Below are 22,896 nucleotides of genomic sequence, written 5' to 3'. Positions count from 1 at the left end.
TGACAGTATCTGCGACACGGGATGTTTTTCTTAATACCCCAACCATGTTGAAGGGGAAATGTCAGTTGGAACCTGAAGAGGCAGTGCATGACGGTCGTATTGCAGCTAAAAGAATCCATATTAAACGTGTGATTGGACTTGCCAAGACATTCAAAATACTGCACAACGCCTTACCCTCAAGCAAAGTTATCCTTGGGTCAAGAATCAATTATGTTTGTTTTGCAATAGTAAATTTTCGTCCCTGTATTTTTAATCATAATTCGTGCGACCTGGTGGTTAAAATTGTTGTTTGTAATCATTTCATGTATTTCTATCTCACGTATATCATATTGCATCATTAACAAATTTGTTATGCATGACTGATCATAATGTTGAATACCAACATTAGTGATGAATACATGTTTATGAAATTCCATTGTGACTTTTTCATGAGAATATATATATATATATATATATATATATATATATATATATATATATATATATATATATATATACAGTGGAGCCTCGTTAATCCGGACACTTTGGTTCCCAGCAAAATCGTCCGGATAAATGAAGCGTCCGGATAATTGAATCGTACATTTTTTATCTTTACATAAGTAACCAATATATGCCTACTTTATTGATGCATAGTGAATTAAACACATTCTATCATTGGATTTGACAATTTGCATTAGTAAATAAATTATGATGATGTTAACATTTACATGTATTTCAAAGCACTAAAATTTAATGTACGTGTTCAGCGTATTTGCCTGTGCTTACATTGTACGTATATATGAACCCTACAAATAAATATACAAAACTGTGTACCGTATGCACTAAAACAAATAATGAAGCACTGTATGTAACTATAAGTAAATTAATCATTAGTAACTAACATAATCATTTACACTTCAAACATTTCATCATACTTTTACTTCTTAAAGAGGCCTGTAATTTCCATCTGTCACGATTCTCGGGTTCGGCGGTCTGTTAAAACAATCTTCATCGTCCAGAGTTGATATAAAAATTTCGTGATTATCATGTCAGTTGACAACATTCTTTAACCAATATTCAATCTGCCAGAGTTTATATTTCTTGTTCTATAATTATCCAAGACAATATCGGGAGAACAAAAATCATTTAAGCTCGTAATATCAAGACCTACTACTGGGTTTGATCTAGCCACGCGCATCTATTATTTTCATTATGCGATAATAACGGAACAAAACTCGGGTGAAACTAACATTACGGGTACATACAAAATTTAATTGTCATTTTCCTTAAAATGGTAATTTTCTCACTTCTACCCAGAGTTTAAAGATTCGAAAGCAATAAAGCGCTACAACATCTAAACAAGAATCAATCGTACACAGGTACATTTTACATGCGTGACATTCTAAACGTTAAAAACTTATACTACATGTGCATGAACATACATGTATATTTCACGCCAATCAACAGTATAAAATCCAGAATCTAGAAGTATAATCTACACTCTTTAGATTTGAATAAGCCGATATCAATTTACGAATCAGTACAACTGATATGTGTAGCAGTTAAAAAATTATCAGTACGGCATGATGTTTAATTTATTAATACGATTAGGGTATTGATCAAGACTATAAATTAATATGCTACAGATTTATTTACAAAATTCAACACTACACGCAATAAAGATCTTATGTACGAAAATTGGCAATACGATGTCTCGATCGGCACGTGCTATCTAACGGACTTATCATCACACACCATCTAATTGGAGGGAGGTGATGACAGGGTACAGGTAATCGCTTTAATTAGACAGTTTGGCTTGTTTCCTTTATAATTTACGCCTTGCTAAAATTGTCCGACACAGACCTTCCCTAAACAAAATTACCGTCCGGATTAACGGTACAATTTTCAATGCATTATAACGTTTTGTAGTAAAAAGTGACCGTCCGGATCCGGAACGCGAATTTCCGGATTAATGATGCAAAATAACATATAAAAATTCCGTTCCCTAGAAAAATCGTCCGGAAGGTGAAGCGTCCGGATTAATGGCGTCCGGATTACCGAGGCTCCACTGTATATCAAAATTAAGGATTATCTCCCTCACGCATAGCTCTTATCCTTGAACGAATTTGACTCCACTTTTTTGGCACACTGTTTTTGCCTATAATACATGTAGCTCTAAAACGTCATTGTTATTTCGGATTTCAAACATTTCGGTTGAGCATCACTGAAGTGACATTATTTGTCGAAATGCGCATCTGGTGCATCAAAATTGGTATCGTATAAGTTTTACATATATATGTGGTGGTATTTCACTATTTTACTTCTGAAGAAAATATCCATCTATCAATTTACAAACTGCTCATTCAAACATCTAATTTAATCATTTCTCATGTGCTTAAAATATCAAGTTTATTATCAAATGTACCACTATAAAGAGTAATATCACTAGTGAGTATCTAATGTAATATCTCAGTAAACAATCAACAGTGTCGTGTGCTGAGGATGAATATTTAACTACAAAAAATGATAATGATTTAAAAACACATGGAGGTAAAGGGTTAGTAGATGATTAATTCTAATGATGATATTTGTTCATACAAACTACAGTTTTGTTGCCAGGAATGGCTGGTAATATTTTTCATAGAAAATGGAAAGTTTAGGAACAAGAGAATATTTGCAATATTCTTCATGAAGATATACAATCCGTGCAAACAAATCTTGTGAAAGTATAAACTACAAAGTAACATTTTGTTCGGTTTGAAATGTACATTTGTTCCTGTATTTGATTGTAGTAATGACAACTTTCCTTTAACACAATGTTTCTTTCTCCATCATAACAGAGAAAAGGAAATAATTTCCCTGGAACAATAAGAGCTTCTCTACCAGCATAAGGACATTTAACTTACATTTAACAGGGGATGCTTACTCTTCCTAGGCACCTGATCCCACCTCTGTTGTGTCCAGGGGTCCGTGTTTGCCCAACTATCTATTTTGTATTGCTTATAGGAGTTATGAGATTGATCACTGTTCGTTATCTTCACTTTGCATTAGAGTTTCACTGTCAATAACACCATCTGGAGATGCACCTAAATAAGGCAAATCGGTACGAACAAATAGTCCACATTTTTTACATTTCAAATCAAATTACTTTTCAAACATATGCAATGCTTTTGATTCATACTGCTTTTGTACAAAATGTTGTGTTAAACAGTGATGAGCACAATTTATGCCTCTTTCGCCTATCTGTCATCTTTACTATTTCGCCAAACTTTGACGCAGTCAGTCGGTATTTCCGTTCTTTAAACCATTCTGAACTTTGACTCTGATGCCGTGTTGATGTCTCTATTTTCATGGCTTTTTCATCTGTGATGTAAAACAACAAATATTAATTTTGACGTGATGAAACAGAATCACCCAGTAAACTCTGGCGCTAACTCCCCGACTACTACCAGCATGACACGTTGGATGGAAATTATGTTACTTAGAAGTCTGGGTTACTTACTATTTAATATTGTGCTAAAATAAAGTGAGCTTTAATATAGGTCATCACCAGTATGAATAAGAACAAATGATTTACTTAAAAATGTTAAGATCATCATAATATAATGAACACTTACAGCAACACAATCATTAATCCAGTATTCCAGAAAAGGCTTTTGTAGGTAGTCATGATCTATGCCAGCAGCCTGTATGTTAGCATTTGGATGATTGCAACGCAAAGCAATATCCACTGATGAAAAAGAGCTTCATTCAGAGCCTCTAGATTGATTTTCTAACACAAATATTAAAATACAAAAGTTTATAAACCTTATTTTTTGTCCAAGAAACAGTTTTTCAATTTCGACACCAAAATGACTGCTAGTATTGCTATAGTGCAAGGTGAAGATAACGAACAGTGATCAATCTCATAACTCCTACAAGCAATACAAAATAGATAGTTGGTAGTCTATCGATCAATACAAACTGTCATGTTTTCACCACAGCACCTGAAGTGTGGATAGCTTATATATATATATATATATAGAGAGAGAGAGAGAGAGAGAGAGAGAGAGAGAGAGAGAGAGAGATCTTACATGTATGTACACTATACATACCCCCAACCCACCCAATAAAAATATCTGCAAATATTTCCAAGCCGATCATCTCAGTTTCTACTTTCTGTAAGCTTTAGAGATTGACAAATGCGAGGTACTAATGCAGAATAGAATATATATGTATATGCATATTAGTGTCTCACAAGTAATCATATCAAAAGCTTATAAAAAGCAGAAACCAAACTGATTATGCAAAATGACTTATGAGGGTGATTGGTGGGGGTGGGGGTGATATATTCTGGATACATTATTGGTTCTATACATGTATTTTATTCGTTCAATGTAAACGATATCCACACTTAAGGTGACAGTGCATTTGTGTATGCTAACTAGGTTAGCTATAGCCCTGATACGAGAACGTGAAGAATGCGTCCACACTAGTACAGGTGCACCGGTCGTACACATATATATGTGGGCCTACGAGTTGTATTCACTTTATTGTTTTCCTATTACCGGGAATTTAAATCGAAAGTAAACAAATAATCCAAATTTCGTGAACAAAAACTGAGAGAATAATCAGTACATTTGAATCATAAAGATTAAAACTGGTGCTGGCATTAAAGTGCTAATAACAAACATGGACTCGTCTATTATCAGTCGATTTGTATAATTATATCATTGAATTCTTATGAAAATTTTACTTCATCGGTGAATGGATATGATGTCAATTTATTCATTCTTTCTTCCTTTTGTGGAGGCACCGCGTTTAACTAGTTCTGTTTTAATCTTGCCACCGTCCACACCTCGTATTTGTCCGTCATGTTGACTTTCTGTATACCGGATAAAACAGCAGCGCCACCTAGGTACGGTGCATGCCATTCATTCATGCTAAATAATGGCTTTTCTCCGGAAGTTGACGAACTTCAGGGAAATATAAAGTTAGTTTTATAGCATTTGAGAATAATAGAATCCTTCATTAGTACGAGTGTGGGATAGGGAAATTCCACCGAGGGGACAAGATTCGCATTCTAGAACGAGGTTTTGCCGAGTCCTGGACAGCGAATATTGTTCCAGAGGTGGATCCTACACGAGTAAATAATGGATTAGAATAGGTCCTCAGTACCCCCCACCCCCGGGGATCCGGGTTAGAATAGGTCCTCAGTACCCCCTTGCTTGTCGTAAGAGGCGACTAAATGGGGCGGTCCTTCGGATGAGACCCCACAAACCAAGGTCCCGTGTCACAGCAGGTGTGGCACGATAAAGATTCCTCCCTGCTCAATGGCCATAAGCGCCGAACACAGGCCTAAATTTTGCAGCCCTTCACCGGCAGAGGTGACGTCTCCATATGAGTGAAATATTCTCGAGAGGGACGTTAAACAATATTCAATCAATCTGTCAGTCAAGCGTTTGATATAATAGATGATGATTATTATGATAAGCATCCTAATTAGTATGATTCATAATGTTAGGCCTTTCTTGGTACACTGATTTTTACTACGGATAACTCCGTTTACCTGATCAAGATATAGGGCTCACAGCAGGTGTGACCGGTCGACAGGGGATCTTTACTCCTACTAGGCACCTGATCCCACCCCTGGTGTGTCCAGGGGTCCGTGTTTGCCCAACTATCTATCTTTCATTTTTTATGTTTCCCAGGCACACGTGTTGTATATCGTGTCGAAAGGGAAATACAATATATACATATTTGATTCAATGGTTAAATTCAGATAATTACTGTTTGATGTGATCAGTGTATGTATACCAACAGCTGTTGCCGATATAAACCAAATTAATTTTATCGTCATTTACATAGCCCGTCTCTAATATAAATTTACACTTTGTAACACCCCCCCCCCCCCCCCAACTGTAGAGGTAAAGACAAAATGCTTGTTCTGTTCGAGCAGAGAATACGGTTTTGATTAACTGAGCTAGGAGTTTCCGCAACTACATGTAGCCCTTTGATCACCAACATACAACTCGTGTGAGAATAAACTCTTTCAATTATAGCTATAAAACGAAAGGCAACACAGATTTTTTTTTTTTAATCACAATATTTAATGTCTAGTTGTACTTAAAGACAATGCAAGCACCCTCAAGGCTCTCCACGATTCTTCGCCATTTGGTCGTATTTGGTCTTCCGGAAGTACAAAACCGTGTGCGCCAGTATCTCGGAGTTCAATGGTGTAGGAATACTTCACTCCGGCATCACCTTTAGCCCAGTCGTCTGATCCACCAGCAGCGGAGTCTAGGGAATATTATTTACATGTGAATTTCTTTTTTCAAATAAACCTCTTGTAAAACCATAGGCATGCATTAACATGCTGTATAAGACATCAAGGTTTCGGGGTATGTATGTTGAATTCAACAAGGTGGCAATAAATATAAAATGTACGTAACAATATGCAAATTGTTACTGTTCTTTCATGTTTAAAATAGAGAAATTGTTATTATTTACACTGAATTGTAATCATTTACACTGAAATGTTATCATTTACACTGAAATGAATAATAGTTGGGGGAATACTCTTAATGAGATCACGTACACAGGACGTTGGTTGATGAACCCACAAGGTACTGGGTGCCATACAGCTCACTTAACGCGGAGGTGGCAGTCTTCGCAGCAGAATCCTATTAGCACAAAAAAATCACATTATCAATAACTCTTTGGGACAAATTCCAAAATCATCAGGTAGAAAAGTGTGTACATACCAGATCTTGCCAGTCCACGGGAAGGGCGGACGTGTAGCCCCAGGGGTACAACCACATCTCACCGTAGGAATGGTATGTAAGGTAGGCAATCATGTCTTTATTGTTGTTGAGGATAAAGGATTCAACAGCTCTGCTCTCTGCCTCAGAGAACGCCGACTTTCCAGAGTAGACGTCGGAGCAAACATTAGTACTTCCACCAATAGCTGAAAGAAAGGGACTGAAAACGTTCTGGGCTGATTTCTATGTGTACCGAGACACGAAATAAATAACTTCTATAGAGTAAGGAAACACCAATCCTAGATTCATTGTTTGTGGTTTTATGCGGTGTGAACAGTATTTTTTTAGTTTTGGAATTCCCCTCACGGGAGCATTGGGCCTAATCTTTTGTGTTGTCATCCTTGATACGGGGAACCCTTTAACGGGACGGACATAAAAGTAACAAGAGATGTTTCTAAAACACATATGCCCCCCATGGTGCAAAATTGAAAAGGGTTATACACACAAATCATTTAATTGATAGTATCATGAATTCAAAATATTAAGCAGACAATATATTCCTATGTCAAGAGTAAACTGACCATGTGACCTAAAAATCAATAGGGGTCGTCTACTCTTTATGCTGTACCAGTGTACCAAGTTTGGTGTCAATCAAGCACATAATTCTTAAAATATAGGAGACAATATATTACTATGTCCAGTGCAACAATTGACTTTTGACCTCAAAATCAATATGGGCCGTCTTTTCCTGAAGATGTACCAGTGTACTAAGTTTGATGTCTATCAAGAAAAAGGGTTATCAAGATATTGAGTGGACAGTATATTACTATGTCCAGTTTGACCTTTAACCATGTGACCTCAAAATCAATAGGAGTCATCTCCTCCTGATTATACACCACTCTACTAAGTTTGATGTCTGTCAAGCAAAGGGTTCTCAAGATATTGAGCGAACAGTATATTCCAATGTCCAGGTTGACCCTTGACTTTTAAACATGTGATCTCAAAATCAATAGAGATCATCTCCTGAAGATGTACCAGTGTACCAAGTTTGATGTCTGTCAAGCAAAGGGTTCTCAAGATATTGAACAGACAGTATATTCCTATGTCCAGTTTGACTTTTGACCAAGCGACCTCAAAATCAATAGGGGTCATCTACTCCTTAGGATGTACCAGTGTGCTAAATTTGATGTTTTTCAAGCAAAGGGTTCTCAAGCTATTGAACGGACATTATATTCCTATGTCCAGAGTAGATTTACCTTTGACCTTTTGACCTGAAAAACAATAGGGGTCCTCTTCTACTCATAACCAACCCACATATGAAATATTATCATCAAGTGAATGGTTCACAAGATATTGAGCGGACAACATGTGGTCTACCGACCGACCGACAGGTGCAAACCAATATGCCCCTCTTCTTTGAAGGGAGGCATAAAAAATATGTAAACAGGTAAACAAAATATGACTGTATTCAATTTCATGTATATAAGCAGTCTGTTGGAATCCCCATGGGCACGAATTGTGCTCCTTTGTTAGCTGACCTGTTTCTATATTCATATGAAGCAGAATTTATTCAAAAACTTCTACGCGAGAAGAAAAAATCTCTCGCTGTGGCCTTCAATATTACATTTCGATATATCGATGACGTTTTGTCCATTAACAATAATAACTTTCATATGTCGATTTGATATATCCCTGTGAGCTTGAAATAAAGGACACCACAGAGTTGACAACTTCTGCTTCATACTTAGATATTTTATTGAAAGTAGACATTAACGGCAAACTGACAACTCAACTGTATGACAAACGGGATTATTTCAGCTTCTCCGTCGTCAACTTCCCATAGTTATGTAGCAATATTCCATTATCACCTGCATATAGTGTTTACAAATCTCAACTGATTCGATATGCAAGAGATTGTTCTGCGTATGGTCAGTTTTTAAATCGAGGTAAGCTACTGATAAACAAGTTGATGGTACAGGGGTTTCAACAGTCTCGATTGAAGTCAGCATTTCGCAAATTCTATGGTCGTTATAACGATCTAGTTCATCAATACAACCTATCATTGGGTTAACTGCTGTCTGACGTGTTTCATACCGATTGTTAAGCCGTTCTTGGGGCATTGATTTTGACTGTGGATAACTCCGTTTACCTGATAAGGATATAGGGCTCACGGCAGGTGTGACCGGTCAACAGGGGATGCTTTCTCCTCCTAGGCACCTTATCCCACCTCTGGTGTGTCAAGGGGTCCGTGTTTGCCCAACTATTTATTTGTATTACTTATTGGAATTATGAGATTGATCAATGTTCGTTATCTTCACCTTGCATTATTTACATTTTTCTGTAACAATCACATTCTTGTGAAAATAGTATAATAATGATAGTCAGTTTTATAAACAGTTCTTGCATTGATTGCACATTATTAATACTGTGATGAATCAGGTTATACCAATCAAAGAAACTCGGGTGGTATGGGGTTTTGCCATAGTGATAACCTGTTTTCCCTACAGTGAAATGGACTGGGTCAATGGTCAGTCTGATCTCCGCAGCTGTGTAGAGCCGATCTTTTGTAAATAAAAGGCTACGTTAGGGCTGAATAAGCCTTATAGTGTAGGTTGGCTGACTAATCAACCATCGTAGCTTTGACACTTGGCAATAAGTCTGTACCTCAGTGTCAAAGTGAGCTGGAGATATCAGCTGGTAAGGGACCTCAGGTCAGTATTCAGAACTATTGGTAAGGGCCAATTGTCCGGGGACATTGGATTTAGGGGAAGTAAAGGGTTAGGTTAAATCCTTGTTGAATTATATCTTGATTTTGAAATACGAATCGTAGTAAATATATTGATCAGGTTAATTGGCTGAAACAATCATCGTAAATATATTGAACAAGTTCGTTTCTTGTCTTGTAGACAACAGGCATTCCAGTAAATCATATGCACTGCAGAATCGTGGGTGTAACTGGGTACGTGTCCACAGATGAATAGTGACCGCTCAGCTGGACACACGTTACAATACTTGAAACACCAGGAGTAGGATCAGTAGTCTAGGAGTTAGCATCCGCCGTGAGCCCTGTGTTTTGACCAGATAAACGGAACAGTCCGTGGTTTATATCAGTATGTAACAAACGGCCTAACAACTGGTATATAACATTTCAGACGGCATTCGACCTAATTGTCAGGTAGTGTTTGTACATTATATAATAACGACCATATAATTTGCGAGAACATGAACAAGACTTGCAATCCATTACATCAGTTTTTAAATCGAGACAAGCTACTGACAAACCAGTTGATGGTACAGGGGTTTCAACCGTCTCGATTGAAGTCAGCATTTCGCAAAATATATGGTCGTTATAACGATCTAGTTCGTCAGTACAACCACGCATTGGGTCAGATGCTGTCTGACCTGTTTCATACTGATTGTTAAGCCGTTCTTGGCACACTGAATTTTGACTACGGATAACCCTGTTTACCTGATCAGGATATAGGGCTCACGGCGAGTGTGACCAGTCGACAGGGGATGCTAACTCCTCCTAGGCACCTGATCCCACCTCTGAGGAGGCCAAATTATCCTAATTTGACGAAGATTTTTTTTTATATTATTGTGGCACGCTCAAGAACCCTCACTGCTAAATAGCCGCCGTAAGCGCCGAGCATAGGCCGAAATTTGAAGCCCTTGACCGGTAATGGTGATGTCTCCATATGAGTGAAATATTCTCGAGAGGGGCGTTGAATAAGATGCAATCAATCGTTCAATCAAATATCCAATATGTCGAAGATATGAAAGACTGTTCTCTTCATTTTTGGTCGAGATATTTTTAATCGACATACGAATGAATATGAATTTTGTTAATATATAAAACGTCGATATATTTATAAATGTCGAGTTGAAGACCACAAGATATTTTCCGCATGTAGAAGCCTTTGAATAAATTGTCCCTCAGAAGAATACAAAAACGGGTCTGCTAATAATGGAACACTATTTATTCCCATGCGAATTTTAAAAGAGAGACGGGAACTTACCTGGATTCCAATTATGTCCGAAGTTCCGGTTTAGATCCGTTCCATGACAGTTTCTTCCATTATCAACTCTGTTTTTCCTCCAAAGCCTGTACTGTTTTTGGAATATTGTATTCAATTTCCACATCATCAAACGATTAGCTTATAATGTAGTTTTGATAGACGTTCAATAGACATAGTTTTGAAAGTAGATAAAAATACTTACATTAGTGTGGGAATATTCATAACCATCAGGATTCAACACCGGCGCAAGGTACCAATCGAATTTATCAAGTAGTTGAGAAGCATAGTCATCTACACCCCCATTCACCAGCTAAAACATGTTGATTAAATGTCGTGATATAACACACGTTTAAAGCAATACCAGCTATAACTGAAGGTAAATATATTGAAAAATAAAAGAAGAAATATTGAACATATTTGTGATTAAATACATACAACTTAACAATCTCTACCCAGAGTTATCGTTCCTTACACTCACGTGTAAGTGAGAGCAAGGAACGACAACTCTGGGTAGAGATTGACAACTTAACAGAATCAGAGTGAATCTGAATCAGCAGAAATTGTCTACTCATGAATCATTGTCATTCTGTCAGTAATTCCTGCTTGTAATCGACCGCGGAGGTCACCAGTTCGGAAAAAAGCGAAAGAGAGGCACTGAGCACGTGTCAGATTTGTAAAAGATTTAGCTTGCCAGTTTTATAGAAAATTCATTATCTAAATTTTATTTGAGATGCACATTTGTGTAATTATTACTTTCTTACACTTATAGTACTTCTTATCGTTCAGGAAACGAGGTAATATTTTAAACAAACGCCACGTGTAGTTACTCACGTCAGTTTCCATCTTTGAATATGACGTCGGTCTCAGCAACTCGATTATTATTTTCGGCAATCATCGTTCCCATGTCCGTGTATACGACGCAATGGCGGTTTATTCGAAACGCTCATTGTAGGTAATGTATGCTCTCAACCAATATTCCCTTGTTTATTTTGTTGAAGTTTTCTTCAGATCTAGGGGATTATATCCGTTATACCGTCAGGAGTTAATTGATGAATAATTAGTTAGTGGGGGGAAATCTGACGTCAGTTACAGCTTGTATTGCTTTAACTACAAGCTTGTTATTTACAAGATATCGTCATATCATCAGATGTACCACAACCTATGCGAGAAGTGGTGTAAATCAAGTGTGGATTCTAAACATTACAAAGACTCTTAAAAAAAAATCCAAATAACTTTCAGTAAATTTGAAATAAAAAATACTTTTCTCAAACATCAAAATGTATGACTTTTCAACACTTTACACGACCATTTCTCGCAATGAAAATTTAATTATAATCTCTAGAGAACTGCTAAAGTCTAGGACGCCTAGCATCGATCCGAATGAGACATTTCAATTCACGAGAAGGTGAAGATAACAAACAATGATCCAAGCTCATAACTCCCAATAAATTCACATGGGCCTCAGTGGCAGAGTGGTTTGAGCATCGCGTTCAAGATCATGCGGCATCTCACCTCTGTCGGCGCGGGTTCGAATCCTGCTCGCGCCGGTAAGTGAGAAAGTTTCCAAGTTTACTTTCGGAAGGTCGGTGGTCTCTTCCCAGGTACATTGTATCTGGGTTCACTCTTTCACCAATAAACATTGTGCGCCACCAGATAACTGAAAAATTGTAGATTGTGGCGGGAAACATCAATCAATATGGGGTACCTGTAAAGTGCGAAATCTAACGAAACGTGCCGAAACGAAATCCAACGAAACAGAAAAACGACGCTGTATAATCGAACTCGTTAATTGTAATAAAAATGGTATGGACGAGCATCTCGTGGTCACTGTAAAAGTTACTACATCTATTTATTATGTGATCTTTCGGGGTTGACTGATACATTTTTAAACGGTCCATCGGTTAACATCAATCCTTGTTTGAAGAATCTGGTGTCCGAGAAGGTTGAAAAGCTGGGAGACGTGTAGCCATTTATTTTTATCTTTAACTGCTCAGGAGCGAGTACTTTCAATTATAGAAAAATTACATATTATCGGGGCGAATCCAGCAACTGAGGTTAGGGGGCACAACTTCACAAGCCAGGGGGTTGGGGGCGCTTTAAGACCCCCAGTGGGTCCAGGCACGGACAATTATATTGTTTGGGTTCGAATGTACTATAAAAGAGTATACCTGTATAACCCAAGCGATACAACCGCCTGAGGGTCCAAGCCCCCGAAAGCTCCTAGATTTTAACAGATTTTATCGGGCTTGAAATATGTTTCCTATGTAGTCATTTTTGCTATTTTCTGTCATTTTTAATTATGTGAAAGGAGAAGGTACACTAAGGCCTATTTTCAGAAGTTGGTAATTTTATGCCCCAATACTATATAAGGTGTGTACTTTCTATATGTCCATGCATCACGTATAATTTTTGTGATACGAAAGAGCAAAGTTGGCATGTTTTGCGAGTACAAGATTTAACGTTGCGTCTTGGATCTGTGTCTGATAACGTTTTTTCAATTCGTATACAGAACAAAATAGTTCAGTATACCTTGTTAATTAAAATGCTTTGGATAAATTTTTAAAATTTTGTTGATACATACATACAAAAATTCTTTTCAGTAACATTATAGAAATATAATCAAACACTATTTTAAAAAACGGGGGGGGGGGGGGGGGTTTAAATCTAGAAGGGGTGTTTTCAAAGTTTAGGTTACAAATCAGTGTATACTATAAACGGAAAATCAAATCATATCTACAATAATTGATTCTATAAGGTGAATGTCAAAATGCATAAAGTCCCTAACTCCGTCACTTCCGGGAAACCCTGCGCAGTTTGTAAACGAATGTGATTGTGACATCATTTATTTATCCATGCTGAAAATCTACAATGAAATGCCGATAGATTTTAACTGTCAATTCAAGAATATGTCAAAAACAAATAACAATAAATTGATAGGTAATCTTTTATATCTATCATCAGTAAGCACTTTCCCTTTCATGCGCTTTCACATCGATTCTTGCGTCACAGCGAAAACATGGTTATTATACCCCCCGCAACAAGTTGTGGGGGGGGGGGTATACTGGAATCGGGTTGTCCGTCTGTCTGTTCGTCCGTCTGTAGACGCAATGGTTTCCGGGCTCTAAAGCGTTATCCTTTCCACCTACCGTCACCATATCATATATATGGACTACTCATGGGATGAAGATGTTCCCTATCGATTTTGGGGTCCAAAGGTCAAGCACACTGGACATCGAAGTAGCAATATGGTTTCCGGGCCCTAAAGCGTTATCCTTTCCACCTACAGTCACCATATCATACATATGGACTACCCATGGGATGAAGATGTTCCCTATCGATTTTGGGGTCCAAAGGTCAAGCGCACTGGACATCGAAGTAGCAATATGGTTTCCGGGCTCTAAAGCGTTATCCCTTCCACCTACAGTCAACATATCTTACATATGGACTACCCATGGGATGAAGATGTTGCCTATCGATTTTGGGGTCAAAAGGTCAAAGGTCACGCGCACTGGACATCGAAGTAGCAATATGGTTCGGTTTGTCATGCCATTTGTTTTTTACATTCAGAAAAGAGGTAGTTTATACCTATTACCAACACCCTTTGGGAGATTGGGGTAAGCGGGGGGTATTCTTAGTGAGCATTGCTCACAGTACCTCTTGTTTTCACCTGACACCACTTTTATTAAGGTCTATGTCAAGGGTTAAAGATGATGTACCATATTTAATAATGTGGTTAAAATACTTAAATTTTCGTCTAGATTTTCCCTGATGCACTACACGTCGGAGATGTTAGCGCGACATTATTACATGTAAATGAAAATAACAGATATATTAACGTTATTATTTCTGTTGTTGATACTTTTCTTAAAATTGATAACTCAGTGAAATAAAAGATGTCATTTTTTTCTCCGAGAGTGGAAAAAATGTTGCTGCTTTTATCCGTTTTTTCTGAATAAGAGACCATGATTTACCTTAAATTTTTAAATTCGGGGGGGGGGGGGGGGGGGAGGGAGGCAGGTGCGCCGCCTTAAATTTGCCATTTATTATATGAGTACAATGTGGTTAGAAATTATTGTTGATATGCAGAAAGTCTAGAGACAACTGTAGGTATTTGGGGTGTTGCTAAAATCGACAACGGAACAGAACACGGAAAACTTGACACTATCAAACACACTACCCTGTTGGTGCAACTTGAACATCTGTTCGGAATAACAGGCAAATCACTAGGCTGGATATCATCTTACCTCAGTGACCGTCACCAAACGGTCTTCATAGATGGTGCCAAGTCAAGGCCAGTGGAAATGAATTTCAGTGTGACAAAAGAATCAGTGCTGGGTCCCAAATTTTATACAATGTACACAAAACCAATTGGCTCCATCTGTAGATATCATGGACTTGATCACCATTTTTACACTGATGACTCTCAGCTTTATCTGTCTTCTAAGCCTACGGGCATAGCTACACAGGCAGAGACATTACAGCGTATTAAGCGTTGTATATACAACACCGTGTTTTGGATGCAATATGTCGAAACTCAACACAGATAAGACCGAGGTCATTGTGTTTGCATCTGGTCGTAATGCGAACCTCATAGAAACATTTCAGTGACAGTAGGTGACTCACTTAATCCTTCAACCTGCGTTTGAAATCTTGGTGTCATGTTTGACTCCAAGATGGATATGGAGAAACAAGTGAACTCTGTCAGCAGATCTTGTTATGCATAGTTGCGGCATATAGGCCACATCAGAAAATATTTAACAGCAGAAGCAACTAAATCTCTTGTAAACTCCCGAGTTACATCAAGGTTAGATTACTGTAACGCTCTCCTGGTTGGTGTTCCAAAGACAATCCTGAGCTAGCTCCAACATATTCAGAACACCGCCGCACGTCTCATATCCAGGACCTCTCGTTACAACCATATCACTCCAATACTAAGAGAACTACACTGGTTACCTGTGCAGTATAGGACACAATATAAGATACTTACTTATACTTACAAAGCCTTACATGATGAGTGCCCAGCTTACATCAAACGATTACTAGAGGTATACAAACCTACCCGAAATCTTAGGTCTATAAAACAATCGGTCACTCTAGTTGTTCCAAAAGTCGAACCGTTACCTACGGGGATCGGTGTTTCAGAACAATAGCTCCAAAACTGTGGAATGCCCTTCCAGAACATGTAAGGGACTGTAGAACACTGTGCGTTCAAGTCACTGAAAACACATTTTTTCCATCAAGTTTTCCAGGACTAGTTTCTATCATTTCAGTCATTCGTGTTTGCTGTTTCAGTGCTTTGACTGTGTTTTTAGTTTTCGAGTACCATTTTGTGATGTTTTATAACAAAAAATCTATGTTTTAATGTATTATAACTGAGGCATTATATGCTGTGTGTGTATTTCATTATTATTATTATTATTTTAATACGCCCTGAAACTGATGTTTATTCTTATCTAGCATATTTATGGTATCTTGTGTTTTCATGTTTTATATGTACAATCAGGATAGTACAGCTACGGACTGTTTACATGTGATAACGCCTTTTATATCATTGCTTTTTAATGTTTTATTTATTTTCTATTATATGTATAGCATTCTGTAGTAAGGTATATATGCATTGTAAAGCACCTTTGAGCGTACGTAGTGTATGAAAAGGGTGCTATATAAATATGGTATTATTATTATTAAAATGTGATATATATTGGAAGGAGGTCAGCATTTTGTAAAACCAAAGAGCTTATGAACGGAAAGACATACTCGGAATCCATCGTTTCATATACATGTACTTCATACAAATGCATATGTATTTTAAAATCATAATTTATTATGCGAAATATTAAGCAAGTACATGTGGGTGCCACCCCTAAGTACCTGTGGGTGCCACCCCTCCTAGCTTTGTCATTTTCTTCCTTCCTTCTCCCACCGATTGCAACAGTATGTTGTGAAAAACAAAAATACCGCAAAGACTTGAATTATAATTCAACTTTTTAAATTTTATTACGTTTTACTGTCTGCCAACATGAATGACGATTCTATGAACCTAACTAATGAATAGGTTTTCAAACACACACCCAAACAAAAAACGAAATTGAAAATGAAAAACATGTCATAATTTTCTCAACATTTTCCCCATAACATTTTAAATCAGACTTGTCGTTGATCAGATCTCATATTTTAAGGTACAAAACACAGACTTTTTCAGTATATTATATTCATATGATTCGTTTTCAGTATATATATATATTAAAACTCATTACTGTCACAATGGGTGAGAGATGGGAAGGGGTGTTCAGAAAATGACAGAGCCAGGAAAAGGGAGTGGCACCCATATGCGCTTGCTTGATTTTTTTTTTTTTACAATAAAATTATAATGATTCGTGTTTTGTTCTTTTTGGTTGCTTTCATTTCCGTATATTTCGTTTCATTTCGCACTTTACAGGTACTCCTCAATACGAGTGAAATGGAAGGTTGAAGGAATTAAACAAAGGCTGTCTAATACCAACTAATTGACTGAACTTAAATTTACTTAGTGTAAAGATGATACAATGAATTTGTAACATACTGCACCACAGTTTCATCATAATGTAAATAATTACATTGTTGTTGTACTTTGTCTTAATCACTGAATGTTTTTTTTACATGTGTAAATGTCCCTCTAATAATTGTTTTACCCAGCTCATAAGGTGTCATCCAGGATCATCCAAGCATATTGAACATTGCGAACGTTGGTATAATTAAACCCACCGCAAACGAAGTTGGGGGGGTGTATTGGAATCACCTTTTCCATCTGTCTGTCCGTCCGTCATCCAGGCGTATTGAACATTGTGACGTCACTATAAACCTACCTCGCGGATAAAATACAAAACAGTTGCAGGAGCTATCCACTCGCGGGCATGGATCCCACCATCAATGAAAATTGAGGGGCGCGCCCGGCCATCTCCTCTTGATATCTAGAAACAATAAACAATTGTATTCGATAATTGTCTCGTGGATGAAGGACGTCCCCAGGTCCTTCTAGTTCTCCAAGTCACAAAATAATCATGAGATAATAATAAATTGTATACTCTCATTCTCTCGCTCGCAGATAGATTGATTTGTATTGAGTGCACGTGCTTCAGGGAGGGGCACTGCACGTGCTTCAGGGAGGGGCACTGCACGTGCTTCAGGGAGGGGCACATGGATTGATTATTCGTGACGTTTTAAGGTACACATTGTCCTTATCGATTGTGATTTTATAATAAATTGTTTTACGGAATAAAATTCAGTTTGAATTTTATGAACAGTATTGGCGCGGTTTACCTTCAGAAGTAGAATTTCGTTTGATAGGTAGGTGTCTCCAATTTTCACCAAAGAGGCGTTCACCGTGCTCATAGACTGCGTCAGTGTCACCACGTCATTCAGATACTTCTTGATCTACAAAAAAAAAACCCAGAATAAGCAGCGACAGTAACTTGCGCTTCCAACTCTTCATAGGGGTACCTAAACGAAACGAAATGAAATCTAACGAAACGAAACAGAATGGATAGCCGAACTCTTTTAATTATAATAATTAAAACTGGTATCTCAAGACCCTGTAAAAATTACCATATATAAATATAATTCGCCTTCCCTTTGATGTAGGCTTTCAGATTGACTGATACAAAGTTCTAAAAGTTGAAAAGGGGGTTGAGTTTGTACAAAGTACCTATCCGAAGTTGATTAAATTATAAATGCATGTACCATGTGTAATTAGTTTAAAATCCATAAATTTCCGAACGGTGGGTTACAGTCTCAGAGGTCTAGGGAAACACTAAACGAGGGATGGGGGTCGACAGCGTTGAATCCGCGTTTGGACATAAATACGTTTCAGCATTTTTTGCTCTAAAGACATACCTGTGGACATTGTGTATTTGTGTGTAGTATATCAAACGTTAGGTTCTGAGTATGTCCTCCCGTTCTCTTTGTAATTTCTGCTTCCCTTGTTCATAAGCCTTTAAATTTTACAAAATGCTGACCTCCTCCTGATATTACTGCATGAAATATTTCCCGTTTTCCGTCCCGTTTTCAATTCCCCCTTTTAGCAACACCCCAAATATATAGAGTTATCTTTAGACTTGCTGCATATAAATAATAATTTTTTAAATGAAAAATGTATATATATCTTACCGAATTGCATTCATATAATATGGTATACTATTTTTTAAAAATCCATTATTGAAAGTACTCTCATCTCAGCAGTCAGAGATAAATAAGAAGTTAAAAGTCTACCTGATTTCAACTTTGTCAGACACCACCTTCTTCAAACCATGTTTGATGCTAACCGATGGACCGCTTAAAAATGTATCGGTCAACCCGAAAGACCACATCAACAAGGAAGATAATTTCATTTATAAGTGATAACTTTCATAGGGACCTGATATACCATTTTTATTATCATGATTACACACTTCGATTCTACAATCTGTTTCGTTTCGGTAGGTTTTGTTTCGTTTCGCATTTTACAGGTACACCTCTTTAAAGAGGGTGAAAACTCAAAATTCATTAGCAGTGAGTGATAGGACTCTCGTAATTCATATCTGCATTGTTTGAACTCCTTGACATCGTTTACTGTGTCTTTCTTGATGCCGAGAACATAATCACGAAAATTCTAAAAGATTACTGCAAACGGTACAACATACGCCTGTTAGACCTTCAGTACAATATCTATCCATGGTGAGAAAAGGTCCAGAAAACTGTTTGACCTACTTTTAGCCCTACTGCACGTTACGGTGCACCAATGAAGTTGAAGTGCGAACTAATGTAATTCTCTGAGAGGAAGGTTGTGACAAAATTTCAAGGCAATGCATGTATTCAAAACGGAAAAAATATGTAAATTTGTTTGACCTACTTTTCCCCCGTAAGTAGGTCATGGTGCACCAATTCAGCTGAAATGCAAACTGAACTTATAATCCTCTGAGAGGAAGTTTGCGACTAAATTGCAGGACATATCTGTATCCGTAATGAAAACAAGGTTTTTCTACTAAAAGATATAACATTGACCTTTAACCTTGAAAAACAAGAGGTATCCTCCCTTTTGCATAAGGTGGAGGTGCACTAGGTTTGACGGTCCTAGCCCCAACAGTTCGGTCCGTATCCTTCCTGCAACGCTTCATTACTAGGTGATACTTTGACCTTGAACAAAAGGCGTCCCCCACTTGGCATGAGGAGTATGTGTACCGAGCTTGATAGTCCTCGCCTCAATAGTTCAGTCTGTTTTCTGCCTACAAGGTTTTCTTATTAACGGATACTACGACCTTGACAACAATAGTCATCTTCGTCTCATCATGGTGATTAAATGTACCAAATTGCAAGATCCTAGCACCAATAGTTCGGTTTATCTTCTACCTACATAGTTTCCCTTGTAATTGATACTACGACCTTGAATAACAATAGGCATCCTCCTCTGATAATGGTGATCAATGTACCAAGTTGTAAGATCCTGAAGCTCACAGTTCACTTTGCATTTTGCCAACAAGGTCCTGACAGACAGACGGACGACGCCATACATTACGGCATATATACACATATATAGATATAGGACCATGAGAGCACATACAAATAGGGTGGGTCATTTAAATATCTCCTCAAGAGCCACTGGGCCAGGAACGTTGGAATTTAAATAAAAGCTTCCTGACATAGTGCAGAATCACGTTGTTAAAATAATGGCCCTCAGGGGTAGGTGGGACCACAATTGGGGAATTTTACATGCGAGTATATTGGGAAAATCTTTTCAAAATCTCAAATACCACTGGGCCAGGAAAGTTGAAATTTGCATGAAAGCCTCCTGACATAGTGCAGAGTCAAGTTTTTTAAACAATGGCCCCCAGGGGTAGGATGGAGTCATAGTTTTACATGCGAGTATATAGGGAAAGTCTTTAAAAATCTTCTTCTCAAGAACCACCGGCCAGAAAAGTTGAAATTTTCATGAAAGCTTCCTGCCATTGTTCAGATTCAAGTTTGTTCGAATCATGGCCCCCGGGGGTAAGATGGGGCCACAATAGGGGATCAAGGTTTTACATGCGGGTATAGAGGGAAGAGTCCCTTTAAAAAAAGAAAACACTGGGCCAGAAAAGTTGAAATTCACATGAAAGCTTCCCGACATAGAGTAGATCAAGTTTACAGAGTTTATACAATACGTAATACCAGGCGTAGAATACACAAGAGGGTCTTAAAGTGTTATATATTTCGTACATGCATTCTTTACGGAAATACCTTTCATGTAATGCAATGGTGTGTGATCTTTTTACCTTGACCTGGATTTTGACCTACTTTTAACTTGACCTGGATTTTGACATACTTTTAATCCTAATCTGAACTATACAATATATCCTGAACTATTTTAGATTTTTCAGGTCTTTTATCTATGCATTTCATATGACAAGCCCTTGTATATTTCATATCATGATATTTTACCTTATGAACTTGAATCTGGAGTTTGACTTACTTTTAAGAAAACATAACCTATTATTAGGTTATAGATTCTTTATGGCAAGACTGTGTACACAATGATGTTTGAAATGTTGTCCTTTGAGTTTGACCTACTTTTTAAAAAACCTGACCTATTCAATTTCTTCTGAAAAGGTAGGGCTTTCATATTTTGTATATAGGTTCTTATCTTATTATTTTGTGACGTTTAATATCAAAACTCCACAGGACATGAATGCCACGCCCAGTTTGACATGAGAAACACTGTATGGTCGCCCCAGTCATATGCATGGCGGGGTATATTTTTTTCTTTTAAATCACAACAGCTGAACAATGGCAGGACCAGGGTGACTCGGGTGAGTAATGTGGCCCATGGACCTTTTGTTTTCTAGAACTACATGTTAGCGTATTTCATACGATATATGTTCTTGAAGACCTTTCTGTAGATTTCTTATGCTTCATATTTTTTCCAATATTTGTACAGTCAGGGTCTTTAGTTTGTATTCAAGTTCAAAACGTATTTACATCTGCAAACCGGTTGAACCTGAAGTGGTCAAATAGAGAGGCATTTCTTTGTGTCTGGGAGGGAACGTGGGTACGTCTTCTGGAGGGTTGTCTTTCTGCGTCTATCAACCTGTGAAATAAATATGTTTCTGTCTATCAACCTGTGAAATAAAATGTTTCTGTCTATCAACCTGTGAAATAAAATGTTTCTATCAACCTGTGAAATAAAATGTTTCTGCCTTTTCATGTGTATTAGTATTGCGAAAAAGTTTGAGATTTCAAATATGCAATTTAGATAAATTGCCCAACTTGGTATATAGTGTTTATGTGTAAAACACTTAAATAACATCTTTAGTGCTATTGATACTAAATTGAAAATTACATAGATATTTAGAAAGAACAGGTAGTCCTTTCCCAAAATTGTAAATTTGATGATCCCGGGGGTAGGGGTTTTTGGTATCAGGGTGGGGCTAAAATGGTCAGTTATTAAATGTATGAACAATAGACATTTTTACCTTCTTGATAACTATCATTCCAATTTTTTTCAAATTTGGTATAAAGCATCCTTGGAAAGGGGGGGATATAATTTGTAAATTTCACGATTTCTGGGGCCTTAAGGACGGGGCAAAAACTGTCCCAAATTTACCAATTTTCAAAAATCTTATGTAGAACCGCACATTTAAGAAAAACTAAATGCACAGTGGTGTAGAGCAGGAAGGTATCTACCAAAATTGTAAATTTCATGATCCCCGTGGTAGGGGTTTTGACGTCAGGGCGGGGCCAAACTTACTATATAGTGTTTATGTGTCAAACACTTAAATAACATCTTTAGTGTTATTGATACTAGATTGAAACTAAATGGATATTTAAAAAGAACAGGTAGTCTTTTACCAAAATTGTAAATTTGGTGATCCCCAGAGTAGGGGTTCTAACCCCAGGGTGGGGCCAAACTTAGTATATTCTATTTATGTATAAGTTTGCTGATACCGTATAAAATCTAAATGCATACTCAGGAATAGCAGAAAAGGATGTACAAAAAATGGTGTATTTCACAACCCAGGGTTTTAACTCTAGGGAGGGTTCAAGTTAGTCATGTTTAATGTTAATACACCTATTATATTAAATATGTAAAGCCTTTCATCGGTGCACTTTTGATTCAAGGGCAGTGTACGCACTTTTGAGGGCCGTGAAGTTTTAAGAACACGTCTTGT

General features: G+C 37.4%; 1 protein-coding gene across 2 annotated transcripts in view; it reads right to left on the bottom strand.

Annotated features, from left to right (window-relative positions):
- Positions 1-6,044: 6,044 nt before the first annotated feature.
- LOC125664371 (carboxypeptidase B-like) overlaps positions 6,045-22,896 on the bottom strand; it is a 30,364-nt gene continuing 13,512 nt past the window's right edge. For both annotated transcript variants that reach the window (XM_048897091.2, XM_056151836.1), the window contains exons 5-12: positions 21,707-21,815; positions 18,038-18,151; positions 17,584-17,688; positions 10,941-11,048; positions 10,739-10,829; positions 6,723-6,925; positions 6,557-6,641; positions 6,045-6,258 (exon numbers count right to left, since the gene is read on the bottom strand). In XM_048897091.2, the coding sequence (XP_048753048.1) occupies positions 6,068-6,258; positions 6,557-6,641; positions 6,723-6,925; positions 10,739-10,829; positions 10,941-11,048; positions 17,584-17,688; positions 18,038-18,151; positions 21,707-21,815 (1,006 nt within the window). In that variant the 3' untranslated portion in view covers positions 6,045-6,067. The remainder of the gene's footprint in view (positions 6,259-6,556; positions 6,642-6,722; positions 6,926-10,738; positions 10,830-10,940; positions 11,049-17,583; positions 17,689-18,037; positions 18,152-21,706; positions 21,816-22,896) is intronic.

Source organism: Ostrea edulis, chromosome 1, assembly GCF_947568905.1.
Source record: "Ostrea edulis chromosome 1, xbOstEdul1.1, whole genome shotgun sequence".
NCBI lineage: Eukaryota > Metazoa > Mollusca > Bivalvia > Ostreida > Ostreidae > Ostrea > Ostrea edulis.
This window is presented reverse-complemented; position numbering and strand designations above follow the sequence as displayed.